Genomic DNA, 14341 nt, shown 5'->3' on the forward strand with positions numbered 1-14341 from the left:
CTTCTGAGGGCGACCTCTCAGCGTTCCCTAGTTCCCGATATCTCGGCTGGGACCTCCAAATTCCGCTATCTCGGTTGAGACCTCCAAAGGCTGATATCTTGGTGGGGACCTCCAATTGCCGGCACTGCGCCCCGCGTCTGCGTTCGGTGCGCTATTACCCAGTTACAGAATTTCGGGCAAGGGGCTGGAGGTTAAAATACACAAACACACACAGACAGAGAGACAGCAACGTGGGTCATCCTTGAATTCCCCAAGAATGCCCCCTTTATTGTGTTCAGGGCCAGATTATATAGAGATAGCCACGCCCCAGCCAAACCCACCAGAAACCACTCTCCTGCCATCAGGAACTCCCGAGGGTCTCGTGCTCAGAGCAGCTGTGGACACTCAGATCAGGGGAAAACAAGTTGTTTACAAGAAATTCAGGATCTGGGGATTCACTGCTCCCAACACTTTTTTCTTTACTTGAGTTATTTTTGTTGTATTTTTCTACCTCTGGCAAATTAAAGATTGGCATTCATATGAGTAATGAAAGAGGAAGCACAAAGGGAACAAAACATGCTTACCAAGAGAGTCCCCTGTCAGGAGATGACACAGACTGCACACACTTGTCAGAGCAAAGGGCAACTCAAATTATTTGATTTCAGTTGCCCTAGCAACATGGTAAGGCCAAAGAACAAAAGTTACAGAGAAAAAAATTGTAGAGTATTGTGGCAGCATGATGAACTACCCAGCAATCCAGTATTTAATGTGGAATTAAAGCCAGGAGTGGTAGTGCGTGTGCCTGCAATCTCGGACCTTGTGGAGCAAAGGCAGGAAAACCTGTGTGAGTTCTGACTCAGCAAGCTGCAGACCAGTCAGGCCTATGTAGTGAGACCCTGTCTCAAAAAAAAAAAAAAAAAAAATCGGGCTGGAGAGATGGCTCAGTGGTTAAGAGCATTGCCTACTCTTCCAAAGGTCCTGAGTTCAATTCCCAGCAACCACATGGTGGCTCACAACCATCTGTAAAGAGGTCTGGAGCCCTCTTCTGGCCTCCAGGCATACAGACAGAATATTGTATACATAATAAATAAACAAACAAACAAATACTTTAAAAAAAATCAATTTAACTCCCTGTTCAGCTGTGAGTGCCTGCCTGGTCCTCGAGATGTTGGGAACAGGGAGTGATGGTTACCGCCCAGAATGCTGGGGTAGAGATTATTGCATTGGGTATGAATTGCAGCCAGCTGATCCCATAAAGTTCCTCCAGACCTAGGAGTCTAGAAAGCAAGCTGACTAAAAGACAAGCAACCAGGGGGCTGGAGAGATGGCTCAGTGGTTGGCTCAGTGGTTAAGAGCATTGCCTGCTCTTCCAAAGGTCCTGAGTTCAATTCCCAGCAACCACATGGTGGCTCACAACCATCTGTAAAGAGGTCTGGCGCCCTCTTCTGGCCTTCAGGCATACAGACAGAATATTGTATACATAATAAATAAATAAATAAATAAATATTTAAAAGACAAGCAACCAAAGGCATCATGTGCATCATGTCAGCTACTCGGGAACTTCAGGTGCTGCCAGATGTCATTAGATCCAAAGAACACGGACCACGTCACCAGAGAGCAAAGTTTAAGCACAGACTCTTTCCCTGTTGAGAACACGACGTATTGCATGAAAAGCAGTGAAACAATTACTATAAAGAAAATTGTCCTGAAAAGAAGCATTTTAGACACTTGGCTTTCATCTGGCTAAAGCTCATTTACCTGACTCAGAACTGCATTGTTTGAACAAGCAAACAATACCTGCCCTAAGACTCGGCTTAAGCCTCTGTGGAGCATGCAGCTGGGAGGCAGCCAACGCTGATTTTAATCCTGTTTTTAGAGTAACCTTGAGGAGTGGAGGGGAGAAGAAAGCAAAAGAATTGAGTTTGCTGATCTCTAGTCTGTCCAGCTACAAGAATAAACAAAGCTGCTGTCACACCCACCTTGTACAGCGTGCGAAAGCCCCGTAGGAAAAGCCCAGGAAGTAGAGAACAATGCCTCAGCTGGAGGACACAATGGCCGTCCCAAGTCAGAGCTTTTCACAGAAAGGTTCCTGAGCATGAATTAAGCCGAGAACTGCATCGTTTTAGGCGATATGTTCCAGCACCTTCTGAGTGAATTTCACTTCTATGGCTGTTGATTCCCAGCTAACTGGCTCTGGTTCTGGCATAAGTATAAAGCGGTGGATCTGATTGCCTGATACCCACGGAGTCAGAGGCCATGGAGAGTGGGAAACATCCAGACCAAACACTTCACTCAGATCATTTCGTCTTCATTAGCAATATTGACTTCCTTTTAAGAAGGAAAAGAATTTCTAGCTTCAATTGCCACGCTAACATTTGTGTTACTTGCCTGTCCTTTTGAGTTTAATTACCTGCTTTGCCGTTCTGTTCACTATTGTTCTGTTTAGGTCTATGCAGACATGAACAGGAAATCAATCTGGAACCTAACTCTTACAGAGATCCCCACTTCAGGGTCACTTTGTGATTGCCCAATTATTCCTTGCAGATTGGGTGGACAGACGGGAACCGGTTAGTTGGCAAGGGTCGGGGTAGATTGGATGGGGCTGATGTGGATGGGGAGCAGGTTGGATGGGGCCTTTGGAGTTTCCTCCCTCAGTCAGTTTAAGCTTGTTTTCAATTTCCTGGTCACATAGACTTCGTCATGTTTTATTCCAAGCCTTATTCTTGAAAATGAAGCCAACTGTCTGCATCCCACAGCCAGGCAAGAGCCTGGACTTGTCTGTAGATGTTTCCTGTGAGGCCTGGGGCAACGAGGTCAGCAGGGGAGTTGTTCAAAGGTTGTTTCTTCTAGGGGAGGATTAATTATTTTACAGATGCCCTACAATGGGAAATACTTCAGGGATGAGACAGCAGAGGGGCGCAGTAGAAGTAAGGGACCGGAAGGGTTAAACTGTGTGGAGCATGAAGAAATGGGGGAAGAGAACATTCAAGACACAGGTCTCCAGATGCTTAGGGCCCAAACCAGGCCTCCGCCTCATTACCAGAGCCTTCTGCATGGGGCTTCCCTCTTTTTATTTTTTTAAGATTTATTTATTGATTATGTATACAGTGTCCTGATATGTATTCCTGTAGGCCAGAGGAGGGCACCAGATCTTATTATAGATGGTTGTGAGTCACCATGTGGTTGCTGGGAATTGAACTCAGGACCTCTGGAAGAACAGTGTTCTTAAGTTCTGAGTCATCTCTCCAGCCCACATGAGACTTTTGTTTTGTTTTTTGAGACAGGGTTTCTCTGTGTAGTTTTGAAGCCTGTCCTGGAACTCACTCTGTAGACCAGGCTGGCCTCAAGCCCACAGAGATCCACCTGCCTCTGCCTCCTGAGTGCTGGGATTAAAGGTGTGCACCACCACTGTCTGGTGACCTTCCTCTTTAAGTCACAGAGAAAACCCTTCCTCTTGGGTGAGTGTTGTAGGTTGACAGCAATCACCACCTACGTTCTTCCACGTTTATTAGCAGTCTAAACTTAGTCCATATGGGAAGTGGTTGTAGTGAGGTCGAAAATCTTATACCTCTCATAGGAAAGAGAAAATGTTTGTTCTGTAGGGTCCTCTGTTTCATAATATAACATGTAAACAATCTCAGAAGGGAAAAGTGTTGGTGATCTGTGGTTGTTACATTAAGACGAACTCAAAAAGTGGAGTAAGTTATCCACACTTCTCTTTAGTCTGTGTGCATGTGCAAGTGTCTGTCAGTATGTGTGTGAGTGTACATGTGCGTGTACGTGTGAATCTGTGTATATGTGTGAGTGCACATCTATGAATGAGTGTGTGCATCTGTGAATGAGTGTGTGTGTGAGTGTGAGGGAGTGTGTGTGTGAGTGTATATGTGTGTGTGCATGTGTGAGTCTGTGTATATGTGAGTGTGCATCTGTGAATGAGTGTGTGTGTGCATCTGTGAATGTGTGTGTGCATCTGTGAATGAGTGTGTATGTAAGGAGTGTGTGTGGAGGGAGTGAGTGTGTGGAGGGAGTGTGTGTGTGTGTGTGGAGGGAGTGTGTGTGTGTGTGGAGGGAGTGTGTGTGTGTATAGGGAGTGTGTGTGTGTGGAGGGAGTGTGTGTGTGTGGAGGGAGTGTGTGTGTGGAGGGAGTGTGTGTGTGTGTGTGGAGGAAGTGTGTGTGTGTGGAGGGAGTGTGTGTGTGTGGAGGGAGTGTGTGTGTGGAGGGAGTGTGTGTGTGTGTGGAGGGAGTGTGTGTGTGGAGGGAGTGTGTGTGTGTGTGTGTGTGTGTGGAGGGAGTGTGTGTGTGTATAGGGAGTGTGTGTGTGTGGAGGGAGTGTGTGTGTGTGGAGGGAGTGTGTGTGTGGAGGGAGTGTGTGTGTGTGTGGAGGGAGTGTGTGTGTGGAGGGAGTGTGTGTGTGTATAGGGAGTGTGTGTGTGGAGGGAGTGTGTGTGTGTGTGGAGGGAGTGTGTGTGTGTGGAGGGAGTGTGTGTGTGTGTGGAGGGAGTGTGTGTGTGTGTGTGTGGAGGGAGTGTGTGTGTGTATAGGGAGTGTGTGTGTGTGTGTGTGTGGAGGGAGTGTGTGTGTGTGTGTGTGTGTGTGTGGAGGGAGTGTGTGTGTGTGTGTGGTGTATATGTGCCCATGAGTATGGAGGTGACCAGCAAATGACAGAGGCCAGAGCAGGACAATAGGCGTCCTCCTCTCTGCCTGCTGTTGCCTTGAGACAGGGTCTCACCCTGAAACAGGAGTCTGGCCAGTGACCTCTAGGGAGTAGTTCATCTGTAAGCTAAGACCCACCTTTTCTCAGACTTATACCTAGGAGACAAATTAAATCCCTGTCCCCAGTCTGCAGAGGCTGCGAAACCAGACAGGAAGGTATCCGATGGGCCGCCTGATGAAATCCTGACCCCCATCTCCTCTCAAACAAGGTCACACTATACAGCCCCAGAATGCCCTGGAATCCACAGAGATCTGTCTGTCTCTGCCTCCGAAGTGCTGGAGTTCCAGGCACATACCACTACCCGGTTCTGGGGCATAAACATTCTTGATTAGCCAGGTTCAAACCTTCCTTGAGTGGGTTCTGGAAACACAACTCAAACCCTTTACTCAAGGAGTTTATCCCCAAGTTTGTTTGGGCTTTACTTGATTTCACTATTATTTTACTTTGGGGCTTTTGTTGGTTGGTTTTTGTTTGTTTTGTTTTTGAGACAGGTAGAGGTTAAGAGAGTTAGAAGTTCAAGGTTGACCTCAGCTATATAAAGAATTTGAGGTCAGTCTGGGCTATACAAGACTTATCTACAAATAAAAACATAAAAACTAATTAATTGGTCAATCAAGTAATTAAGTCTCTTAATTACACCCCCTCATCTACCAGTTCTTCCTCAGGTTAACTTTCTGTGGATGTCAGGTTACAAAACCTGCGTTCTATGCCATATGATACCTCCTGTGCTAATTAGTCCAGTTTCTGTTACTACAATAAAACATCCAAAATGAGATTTTGTTGTTGTGTTCATTTAGCTCAGTTTGGGAGACTGAAAATCCCAGTAGCATACATGGCTTTACAGCAAAGACCAGCACAGAACAGGGGGTGTATGTTAAAGGAAGAGATCGCATGGTCACACAGAAGTGGGGAGTGATTTAGGGTTTGGGCTTGGCCATAACTCTCGCTCACAGGGAGCTCAGACGTCCTGGGACAATGACCTAACCTCCTTCCATAGCAGACCCACAGTGACCCATGGACTTCTGTTCTCACCATGTCATCCAGACTGGTCCTGAACTGGTAGTGATCCTCCTGCCTCAGCTCTCAGGATACATGAGCCTGGTCTAGATTCTACATCTTTAAGATTCCATACTATCACCCAACAGCATCTCCCAAAAAGCTCCTAACAGAAAGAATTAGGGGGCAGCTTACACCCAAACCACAGGAGTAACAAACATTGGGGGCAGATGGAGCCTGCGTGTCCAGGTAGGACACAAGAGGACTTCACCCGCTCTGGCTGTGGTTTGCTGTCCTCCGAGGGAGTCTGAGTCCAGTTGGCTAGGACTTGGAATTGCCATCAAGCTGTGAGATTGGTACCAAAGGAAGCTCAGTGGTGCACATTCAAAAGAGGTTCCCTCCGGGCAGTGGGGCCACACGCCTTTAATCCCAGCACTTGGGAGACAGAGGCAGGCGGATCTCTGGGAGTTTGAGGCCAGCCTGGTCTACAGAATGAGTTCCAGGAAAGGTAGGGCTACACAGAGAAACCCTGTCTCGAAGAAACAAAAACAAAAAGAGAAAGAGGTTCCCATATGTCTGGCTTTGTCCAGGAGTCAGACTCAAACCAAAGAAAGAGGAAAGAACATCAAGAGAATGCGTGGACAATTTTGAGACCTAACTTAATTTATAGTTATGGGAAAACTACTTAAACATGAATAAATACTTGCTAATACTAAGAACGTTTTTATTCCACTGTTTTCCTTTTTCCCTATTTCTTCGGTGTGGAGTGCGTCTGCCCCACGTACAACTCTCCAGAGTCGGTTTCTCCCATGCCAGTTCTTGTGACGAGAACTCGGCTTCAGAACAGGCAGCCTCTTTCTGATCGTCCAGCTCAGGCTCTTGGGAGCTCATCGGGACACTCATGAAACTGGGGGCTCTTTGTTCTCAGAACAAAAGATGGATGAGAGGGCCCCTCCTCTGGAGACAGTGATAAGTGACAGCGTCATTTTCCAACTGAATTAACAGCACTGCAGCAGCCGCGCAGCTGCCTGTTCCCTGGCGGACTTCCTCAGAGTCCCCTTTGCCCTGTCACTCCCAGGGAGATGGAATTCCGCTATACGTTCTTTGCCATAGCTGCTTTCTCTCTCTCCACCCCAGTTCTCATCGTTCTGGGCATCTCTTCAGGATGCCCCAGGATGCTCACCATTTGAGAACACTCCACTCTCATGTCCTCTCTATTGTCTCGTGTTGATCAAAGCAGTCAGGACCCCACCTTTCCCCTTGGTCCCCTTTGTTCGTGGTCTTATTGTCACCTTATCTAAGTCCTCAGCCTACACAGGAAAACACACCCACCCGGTCACTCCTTGTCCACTTACTGAGCACTTGCTGGGTGCCAGGCCCTGCTCTGTAGCAGTGAACAGGTAACAGGTTCCTTTGGCCATAGACATAGCACAGACCCCAGCTGCAACCGTACCACAGACCTAGTCATGGTCCTTGGCGGCAGCTCGGGCCTGGACATCATGATGGCCCGGGTGGCAAGCAGACCTCCCCATCAGCCCACTTCTGTCTTCATTTCTTCCTTTTGGCCTCTTTCCACAGTGCACGAACTCCCCCGCCCCCACTTCTCTTTCTCCTCCATTTCTCTACCATGTATTTGTTCATCATAACAGGACCCACCTGCCCAGTGCCACAAGGTACCGAGTGGGCCCATGGATGTCTTCCCGCCAGTGTGGACCTTCCAGGGTGGTCTGTGGGTAGCTAGCACCCACCTGAGCGGCAGGCTGTGGATCGCTGCTTAATCTTAAACTTAGGTCTTTTTCATCACTACTGATCAATTTTGAGTTAGAAAGACTAGCTGTAGGGCTACACAGCCCTCAACACAAGACCACTCAGACTTTACACTCATTTTCCTGCCCTAACTCAGTGGTTCTCAACCTTCCCACGGCTGCAACCCTTTAACACAGTTCCTCATGTTATGGTGACCCCCAACTATAAAATTATTTTTGTTGCTACTTCACAACTGTAATTTTGCTACTGTTATTGTTACGTAAATATTTTTGGAGACAAAGTTTTGCCAAAGGGGTCATGACCCACAACGCATTCATGCCCAAAATGAACGCATTTTGCAGCTACAGAGAGCATGTGACCCTTGGCTAGCAGCATGTTACCGAGGGGTGAGGCAGAAAGGGAAGGTGACTGACGTTCCCTCTCACCAGACTCGTCCTGGGATCCCAACTTCCCAGTGATGGCACAGCAGCCCTGTATGGGGGGGGGGTTAGGATGGTAGGATCTCAGCAGGGTCCCAGCCCCCAGCCATTCTACAGCTGTTCTGTGAGCTATTTGAACCCATGCAATAATACCTTTTCTCCTTAAGTAAAAAGTTAGCTCTGGAGGCTGGGAAGCTGGCTCAGATGTTAAGAACACTTATAGAGCTTCCCATATCCATATCAGGTGGCTCACAGCCAACTGGAACTTAAGTTCCCGGGGATCTAACACCCTCTGGCCTCTGTGGGTTCTTGCACATAAACCGATAAAGGCAGACAAACACACACACACACACACACACACACACACACACACACACACACTCATTAAAATACTACATGCCCTCCCCCCAGCTCTGGTGCTTGGAATACAGCTCAACGGAAAAAAGCTGGGGCAGCTAAGTACCCCTGTTCTGTGGGAGATGCTCTTGTACACTGTAGAGATTTGTCACTCGTTTTGGCTTAATAAAATGCTGATTGGGAAGTATAGGCAGGGTGACCAGACTAAGAATTCTGGGAAGAGGAAAGGCAGAGTCAGACACAGAGGAAGCAAAATGAGACTGCCTGAGGAAAGGTACCAAGCCACGTGGATAAACACAGACATTTGTTTTATGGTTAATAAACATAAACAATTTGTTTATGGTTAAAAGAATTATGGGTTAATTTAAGTTGTTTTTGTTTTTTCGAGACAGGGTTTCTCTGTGATTTTGGAGTCTGTCCTGGAACTAGCTCTTGTAGACCAGGCTGGTCTCGAACTCACAGAGATCCGCCTGCCTCTGCCTCCCAAGTGCTGGGATTAAAGGCGTGCGCCACCACCACCCAGCTTTGGGTTAATTTAAGTTGTAATAGTTAGTTAATAATAAAAGCCTGATCTAATAGGCCAAACAGTTTATAACTGTTATAAGCCTCTGTATGTTTAGAACTGAATGACTGCAGGACTTGGTGGGACAGAAAGAAACTCTGTTTATATCCCTGCAACCCCAGAGTTTGGAGACAGAGACGGGAGGATCTCAAGAAATTGTCTGGCCAGCCATTCTAGCAGAATCAGTTGGCTCCAGGTTCTCTCTCTCTCTCTCTCTCTCTCTCACACACACACACACACACACACACACATGTACATGTGTACATATGTTAGCTCTTATCCTTTCTAAACAAGAACCCAAAACACACATTTTTAAACCAATAAACTAAAAGTAAACCAGTATCAGTAACATGAAATTATTTTAATATCTTTTTCTCCATGATTGAATATACAAAGATAATGGAAGTAATGTGTTCTTCTGCTGTAAAGATGGATGGAATATATCAAAGTCCACTCGCTGGATTTTCTTTAAATAGTCCTCTAGAGGAACCTGGAAAAAGAGAACACTGGTTACTAGATGAAATGATCAAGTTTCCCAAACAAACTAGAGAAAGAGGAAGCGAGCGTGGTGGCCACCCCGCAATCCTAGCACTCAGAAAACTGGAGAAGGCAGATTGCCGTTAGTGTGGTATCAGCCTGTGCTCATGGTGAAATCAAGGCCAACCTGGGCTAAAGAGTTAAGAGCACTGAGGGAACTGGGGCAGGACTGTGAAAACCACGCCAATTTGGGCCACATGGTAAGACCTTGTTTCATAGACAAAGGGAAAGTCCAAGCCTAAAGCGACTTTAGTTTCCGGAGGTGATAACCACATAAGAAAAACATTTCTTTTTCCCAGGACAGGGTCTCTTTATGTTGCCCCAGCCAGCCGAGAACTCATTACATAGACCAGGCTGGCCTTAAGCTCATAGAGGTCCTCCTGTCTCTGCCCTGTGAGTGCTGGGATTAGAGCTGTTGTCTTAGTTAGGGTTTTATGCCGTGAAGACACACAATGACCACAGCAAGTCCTAGAAAGGAAAACATTTGAGACTGGGTAATAGTAGTTCAGAGGTTTGGTCCATTAGCATCATGGTGGGACATGGTGGCAGCAGGCAGACAGGGTGCTGGGGAGTTCTACATCTGGATCCTCAGGCAACAAAGACCTGACATACTGGCCTAGCTACAGCTTCTGAAACATCAAAGCCCACCCACTAGAGACACATCTTCTCCAATAAGGCCACACCTCCTAAAAGGGCCACTACCTATGGGCCTACGGGAGCCATTTTTATTCAAACACAGCTGTGTACCACCATATCTGACCAAATTAAAGATTTTTCAAGATTTATTATTTACGCGTATCTGTGTGTAGGACACCAGTGTCTAAGCCCCTGGAGCTGCCTGACTTGGGTGCTGGAACTGAACTCCAGTCTCCTAGGAGAGTGTGCTCTTGACTACTGAGCCATCACTCTAGACCCAACATGAGACTTTCAAAGAGAGAAAATAAAGACATTCATGTCCCCAGAAACACTTAGAACAGCTGAGCCATCTCCCTGGCTTGCACCCGGGACCTTTGAACAAGCTTTCTGGGTTAATCCGATGTAGCCAGCTCAGCAATGACCTGTGGGCAGGCACAACTACATGTTCAGGTACCAGGGAGACACTCTCACAGGATGGTGTCTTCTATCATTCCCATTTTACTGGTGAGTAAACTGAGGGGTTAAAGACAGAGTCAGCGCAGAGCACAATGCGACCAGCTGCAGAGCCTGTGCTGATGACAGCTCAGAGCCCAAGCGTGACCGTCACGACGAAGCACGCCACCGGGAGGCAGGAAAACAACCAAAAGTTCTGTGGGGACCAAAAAAATACTGAGCATGAGTCCCAGTCTGCGCTGAGTTCTCCAGCCTCCTCCACTGAAGCACTCACCGTCTGAAGAAAGGCGGGAAAGGCCTCCGCAGGAACGCTTCTGTGGAAGGACCTCGCCTTGAAGGAAGAGGAAAACACAGAGGCTGGTTGGAAAGCTTCTCAAACAGTCTTCTGAGGGTGAGCATGAAGCAGCGGCAGTTTAAAGACGAGACCAGGGCCTCTCGTGAAAGCAAGGAAACAGCTCGTCTCCGCTGTTGTATAAAAGCCTCTTCCTTCCGGGCTCAGCTGGGGATTCCAGGGCCTTACATCTCACACTGACTCTGGCCCCAGCCTGGCCTCCTCCTTAGCTCGAGTACAGATGGCCTTCCAAGCGGGGTTCCTGCCTAGTGTCTGATGAGTTCATGTCTTCTCATCAATTACTTCACCTCGATCAAGTATCAGCTACTCTTCCTGGAATTTGGATGTCTGCGTCTAACCCCTAGTCTCAACTCAGCCTGACTCTTCTAGGCTACGAAGACCTGGTCACTCGGGCCGATGCCGTCATCCTGCACTGGCCAGACCGACCTGGTGTCCAAGTCTCCGTCAGCATTATCTCCTACACCCTCTACTTCCTCACTGCACACGGTGGTCTCAGCTCCGAGGTCACCCAGTTCTCTGTGCTGTCACCTTTCTCTACCCTTTCTGCAGCACGGGACACGTGATCCTCCTTTCTTCTCTGCTCTGGGACGCAGACCCCAGTTCTCCTGCTCTGCCCTTTGCCCTGCTTCCTTCTACCTGATGCATGGATGTGGCCACAGGCTCTGTCTGCATCCTCATCTAGAGGCACACGCTCCTTGAGCAACAGCACCTAGACTAAAGCTTTGATGGTAACCTCTTACATGGTGACTGCAATTCTGCACAACCCTGCACTCTCCAGCGGCCTGTCTCCCTAAATGTCGCTTCCTCTAATCAAACTATAACCGAACGAAGACCAGCACCAAGCACACGCTGTCTTGCATCTCTGACTGGCACTGGTGTGTTTGTGTGTGAGCTCATCGTGCAGCCTGTGACTTGCTCTCCCCCATCTTGTCATAGTTATCTGGTGTCATTGTGGGTGTGGCTACACACACACACACACACACACACACACACACACACACACATCTCTAAAGAGCTTTATCCTTCTCCTAAGTAAGGGGAACTGTGGGAAGCACAGCCATGTCCAGTCCCACCACCACCTCAGACCCGTGGCAATGGCAAATCCTCCCGAGTCAGGCTCAGAGAAATGGCAAAACCTTGCCCTGGTCTGTGTGTGACTGTTGACAGGACGTCCAGACGTTTCCAGCCTGAGACCGCTCTCCTAGAGAACCTCCCACTGACACTAGCTAAGCCTTCTTCCTGCTGCTGTTTTACTAACAAGAGTGTCCAGGTGACTAGGCACTGCCCTCAGAGTGAGCAGAGACCAGCTGGTCTAGTGTCTGTGCTGTGCCTTCAGACTCTGTCATTTCTTCATTCCTGAGATGCTCCAGTCAGGACAAGGACCAAGCTGTGTGGGGCCAGATGTGAAGAGGCACCAACTCATCCCCCAGCTCCCAGTCTTTTCTCTTTCCTTAAATACTATGTGTACATTTGAGTGTCTGTGCTCATGAGTGCAGGTGCCCATGGTGGCCAGAGGATCGGATCTCCCCGGACCCGAGCTGGAGTTATAGGTGGCTGTAAGCCGCCTGTGATTTGGGTGCTGGGAATTGAACTCAGGTCCTTTAGTGAGCGCAATCTGCTCTCTTAACCACTGAGTTGTCTCTCCAGCCCCCCAGCTCCCGGGCTTTCTTGTCTCAAGCACTGCTCGATCCAGCCATGGTAGCTCACACCTATCGTCTCAACATGCGGGAGGCCGAAGAAAGGATCACAAATCCACAGCCAGTGTAGACCACAGTGGAACTCCTACCCAGGTTCACCAGCAAATGCCACAGCTTTACTTGATGGGGATACAAACTAACTTATAGTGCACTTGCTACATGGCAGGTGCTACCTGTAACTCTGTATGTTAGCTCATTTATCTCAGTAACACTTTGGGTAGGAAGTAATACATCCTCTTGTCTGCCTGGAAGCTGGGGGAAAGTGAAGCTATCACACAACTAATGAACGCAGAATTAGATTACGGTCAGCCTTCTGCTTTGAGCGTGTACCAGCATCTTCCACCTTCTTGCACTTCTCAAGGGCCTCCAAAGCCCCTCGATGGTTCAACCCACCGCTCTAAAGCTGTTTCTGGGAGTGGATTGCATGCAGCCAGTAGGCCAGTAGCTTTCAGTCCTAGCTATGAAAATCACCTGGAACAAGGACGCTGGCTAGCCGGGAGCTTTGCTAGCATGCGCAAGACCCCGGCAACAAGCTCCGGCACTACACAACAAATACGCTTTTTTCAATCTTCTAAATTAATAATTGTTGTTATTGTTTGGTTTTTGTTTGAAGACAGGGTGTCTGTGTAGCCCTGGCTATCCTAGAACTCCCTCTGTAGACCAGGGTAGTCTTAGACTCAAAGATCTGCCTGCCTCTGAGATTAAAGGCATGTGCCACTATGTCCTGCCACAACAAACAAATGAATAAAATACTTTGGAAAAATGGATTCTCAGTGTTGGTTACTCTACCAATCTCCAGGGAGAAAGGCCTAGAACTTGGAAGAGACAGATCTATGAGTTTGAGGCTAGCCTGGTCTACACTGTGAGTTCTAGACTATCCAGGGCTATCTAATGGAACTGTTTCAAAAGATTCTTTCGTAATTTCACACACACACACACACACACACACACACACACACACACACACACTTCATATTCTTCCCCCCTACTATTTTCTCTAATCCTCTCCTCCTCCACCAAACCCTTCCCAAGAAGCAAACTCTTCAAGAACTAAGGTGGATTCTGGTGAACTCAGGAACCAGTTAGGAGCCATCAGAGCCAAGTGGAACTGAAGTAAATTCCAAGGTGAAAAAAGTGTCAAAAAGGAATGAAGGCCAGAGAGAGCAACTGTTCAGTGGGGAAACATGAAGATTCCTCGCGTGGCCTTACACTGCTGTGGCCGGAAGACATGAGAGCAGGAGAGACGGCCAAGGTGATGGGCTCTCCCCAAGCCAGCTAGAGCAGAGCACTCGCTCAACAGGATAACTGAGAATGCTGGCTGCTGCCGAGGTTCAGAAGGGGAGGAGACAGGAGCAGGCAGGGATGGCAGACACACTCTGGGGAGGAGCGGGGCCCATGTGAGAAAGCTCAGGCTTCTCACTCACAAAAGGGTGCATCCCCAGCTGAGGGCAGGGAGGGGGTTTCTGGAGCAGGAAAAGTTTCCAATAGTCCTGAGATAAACCCTGGGAATCCAATGAACACTGGGACAAAGACTGCAAAGGTCAGAATCCACAGTACACTACAGAAAGGCTACATATATAAAAAACCCGTAGCATCTTAGATAGGGCTTCTATTGCTGGGAAGAGACACCATGACGGCAGCAACACTTACAAAGGAAAACATTAAATTAGCGCTGGCTTACAGATCAGAGGTTTAGTCCATACTGTCACGGCGGGACATGGTGCTGGAGAAGGAACTGAGAGCTCTACATCCAGATCTGCGGGCTGCAGCAGGCGTCTGTGTCCCACTGGCCAGACTTCCAGGTCAGCTTCCACAGTGACATACTTCCTCCAATAAAGCCACACCTATTCCAAAGAGCTCACACCTCCCAA

At 48.1% G+C, this 14341-nt stretch overlaps 1 protein-coding gene across 8 annotated transcripts in view; it reads right to left on the reverse strand.

Moving 5' to 3' along the window:
* Nucleotides 1–9137: 9137 nt before the first annotated feature.
* The window catches only part of Ndufaf6 (NADH:ubiquinone oxidoreductase complex assembly factor 6), a 132761-nt gene continuing 127557 nt past the window's right edge, over nt 9138–14341 (reverse strand). For all 8 annotated transcript variants that reach the window (XM_041656932.1, XM_041656934.1, XM_041656936.1 and 5 more), the window contains 2 exons: nt 10696–10752; nt 9138–9285 (listed from right to left, as the gene is read on the reverse strand). In XM_041656932.1, coding sequence (XP_041512866.1) covers nt 9157–9285; nt 10696–10752 — 186 coding nt within the window. In that variant the 3' untranslated portion in view covers nt 9138–9156. The remainder of the gene's footprint in view (nt 9286–10695; nt 10753–14341) is intronic.

Source organism: Microtus oregoni, unplaced genomic scaffold (assembly GCF_018167655.1).
Source record: "Microtus oregoni isolate MIOR12 unplaced genomic scaffold, Mior012 000008F_ref0000371, whole genome shotgun sequence".
Classification (NCBI taxonomy): Eukaryota; Metazoa; Chordata; class Mammalia; order Rodentia; family Cricetidae; genus Microtus; species Microtus oregoni.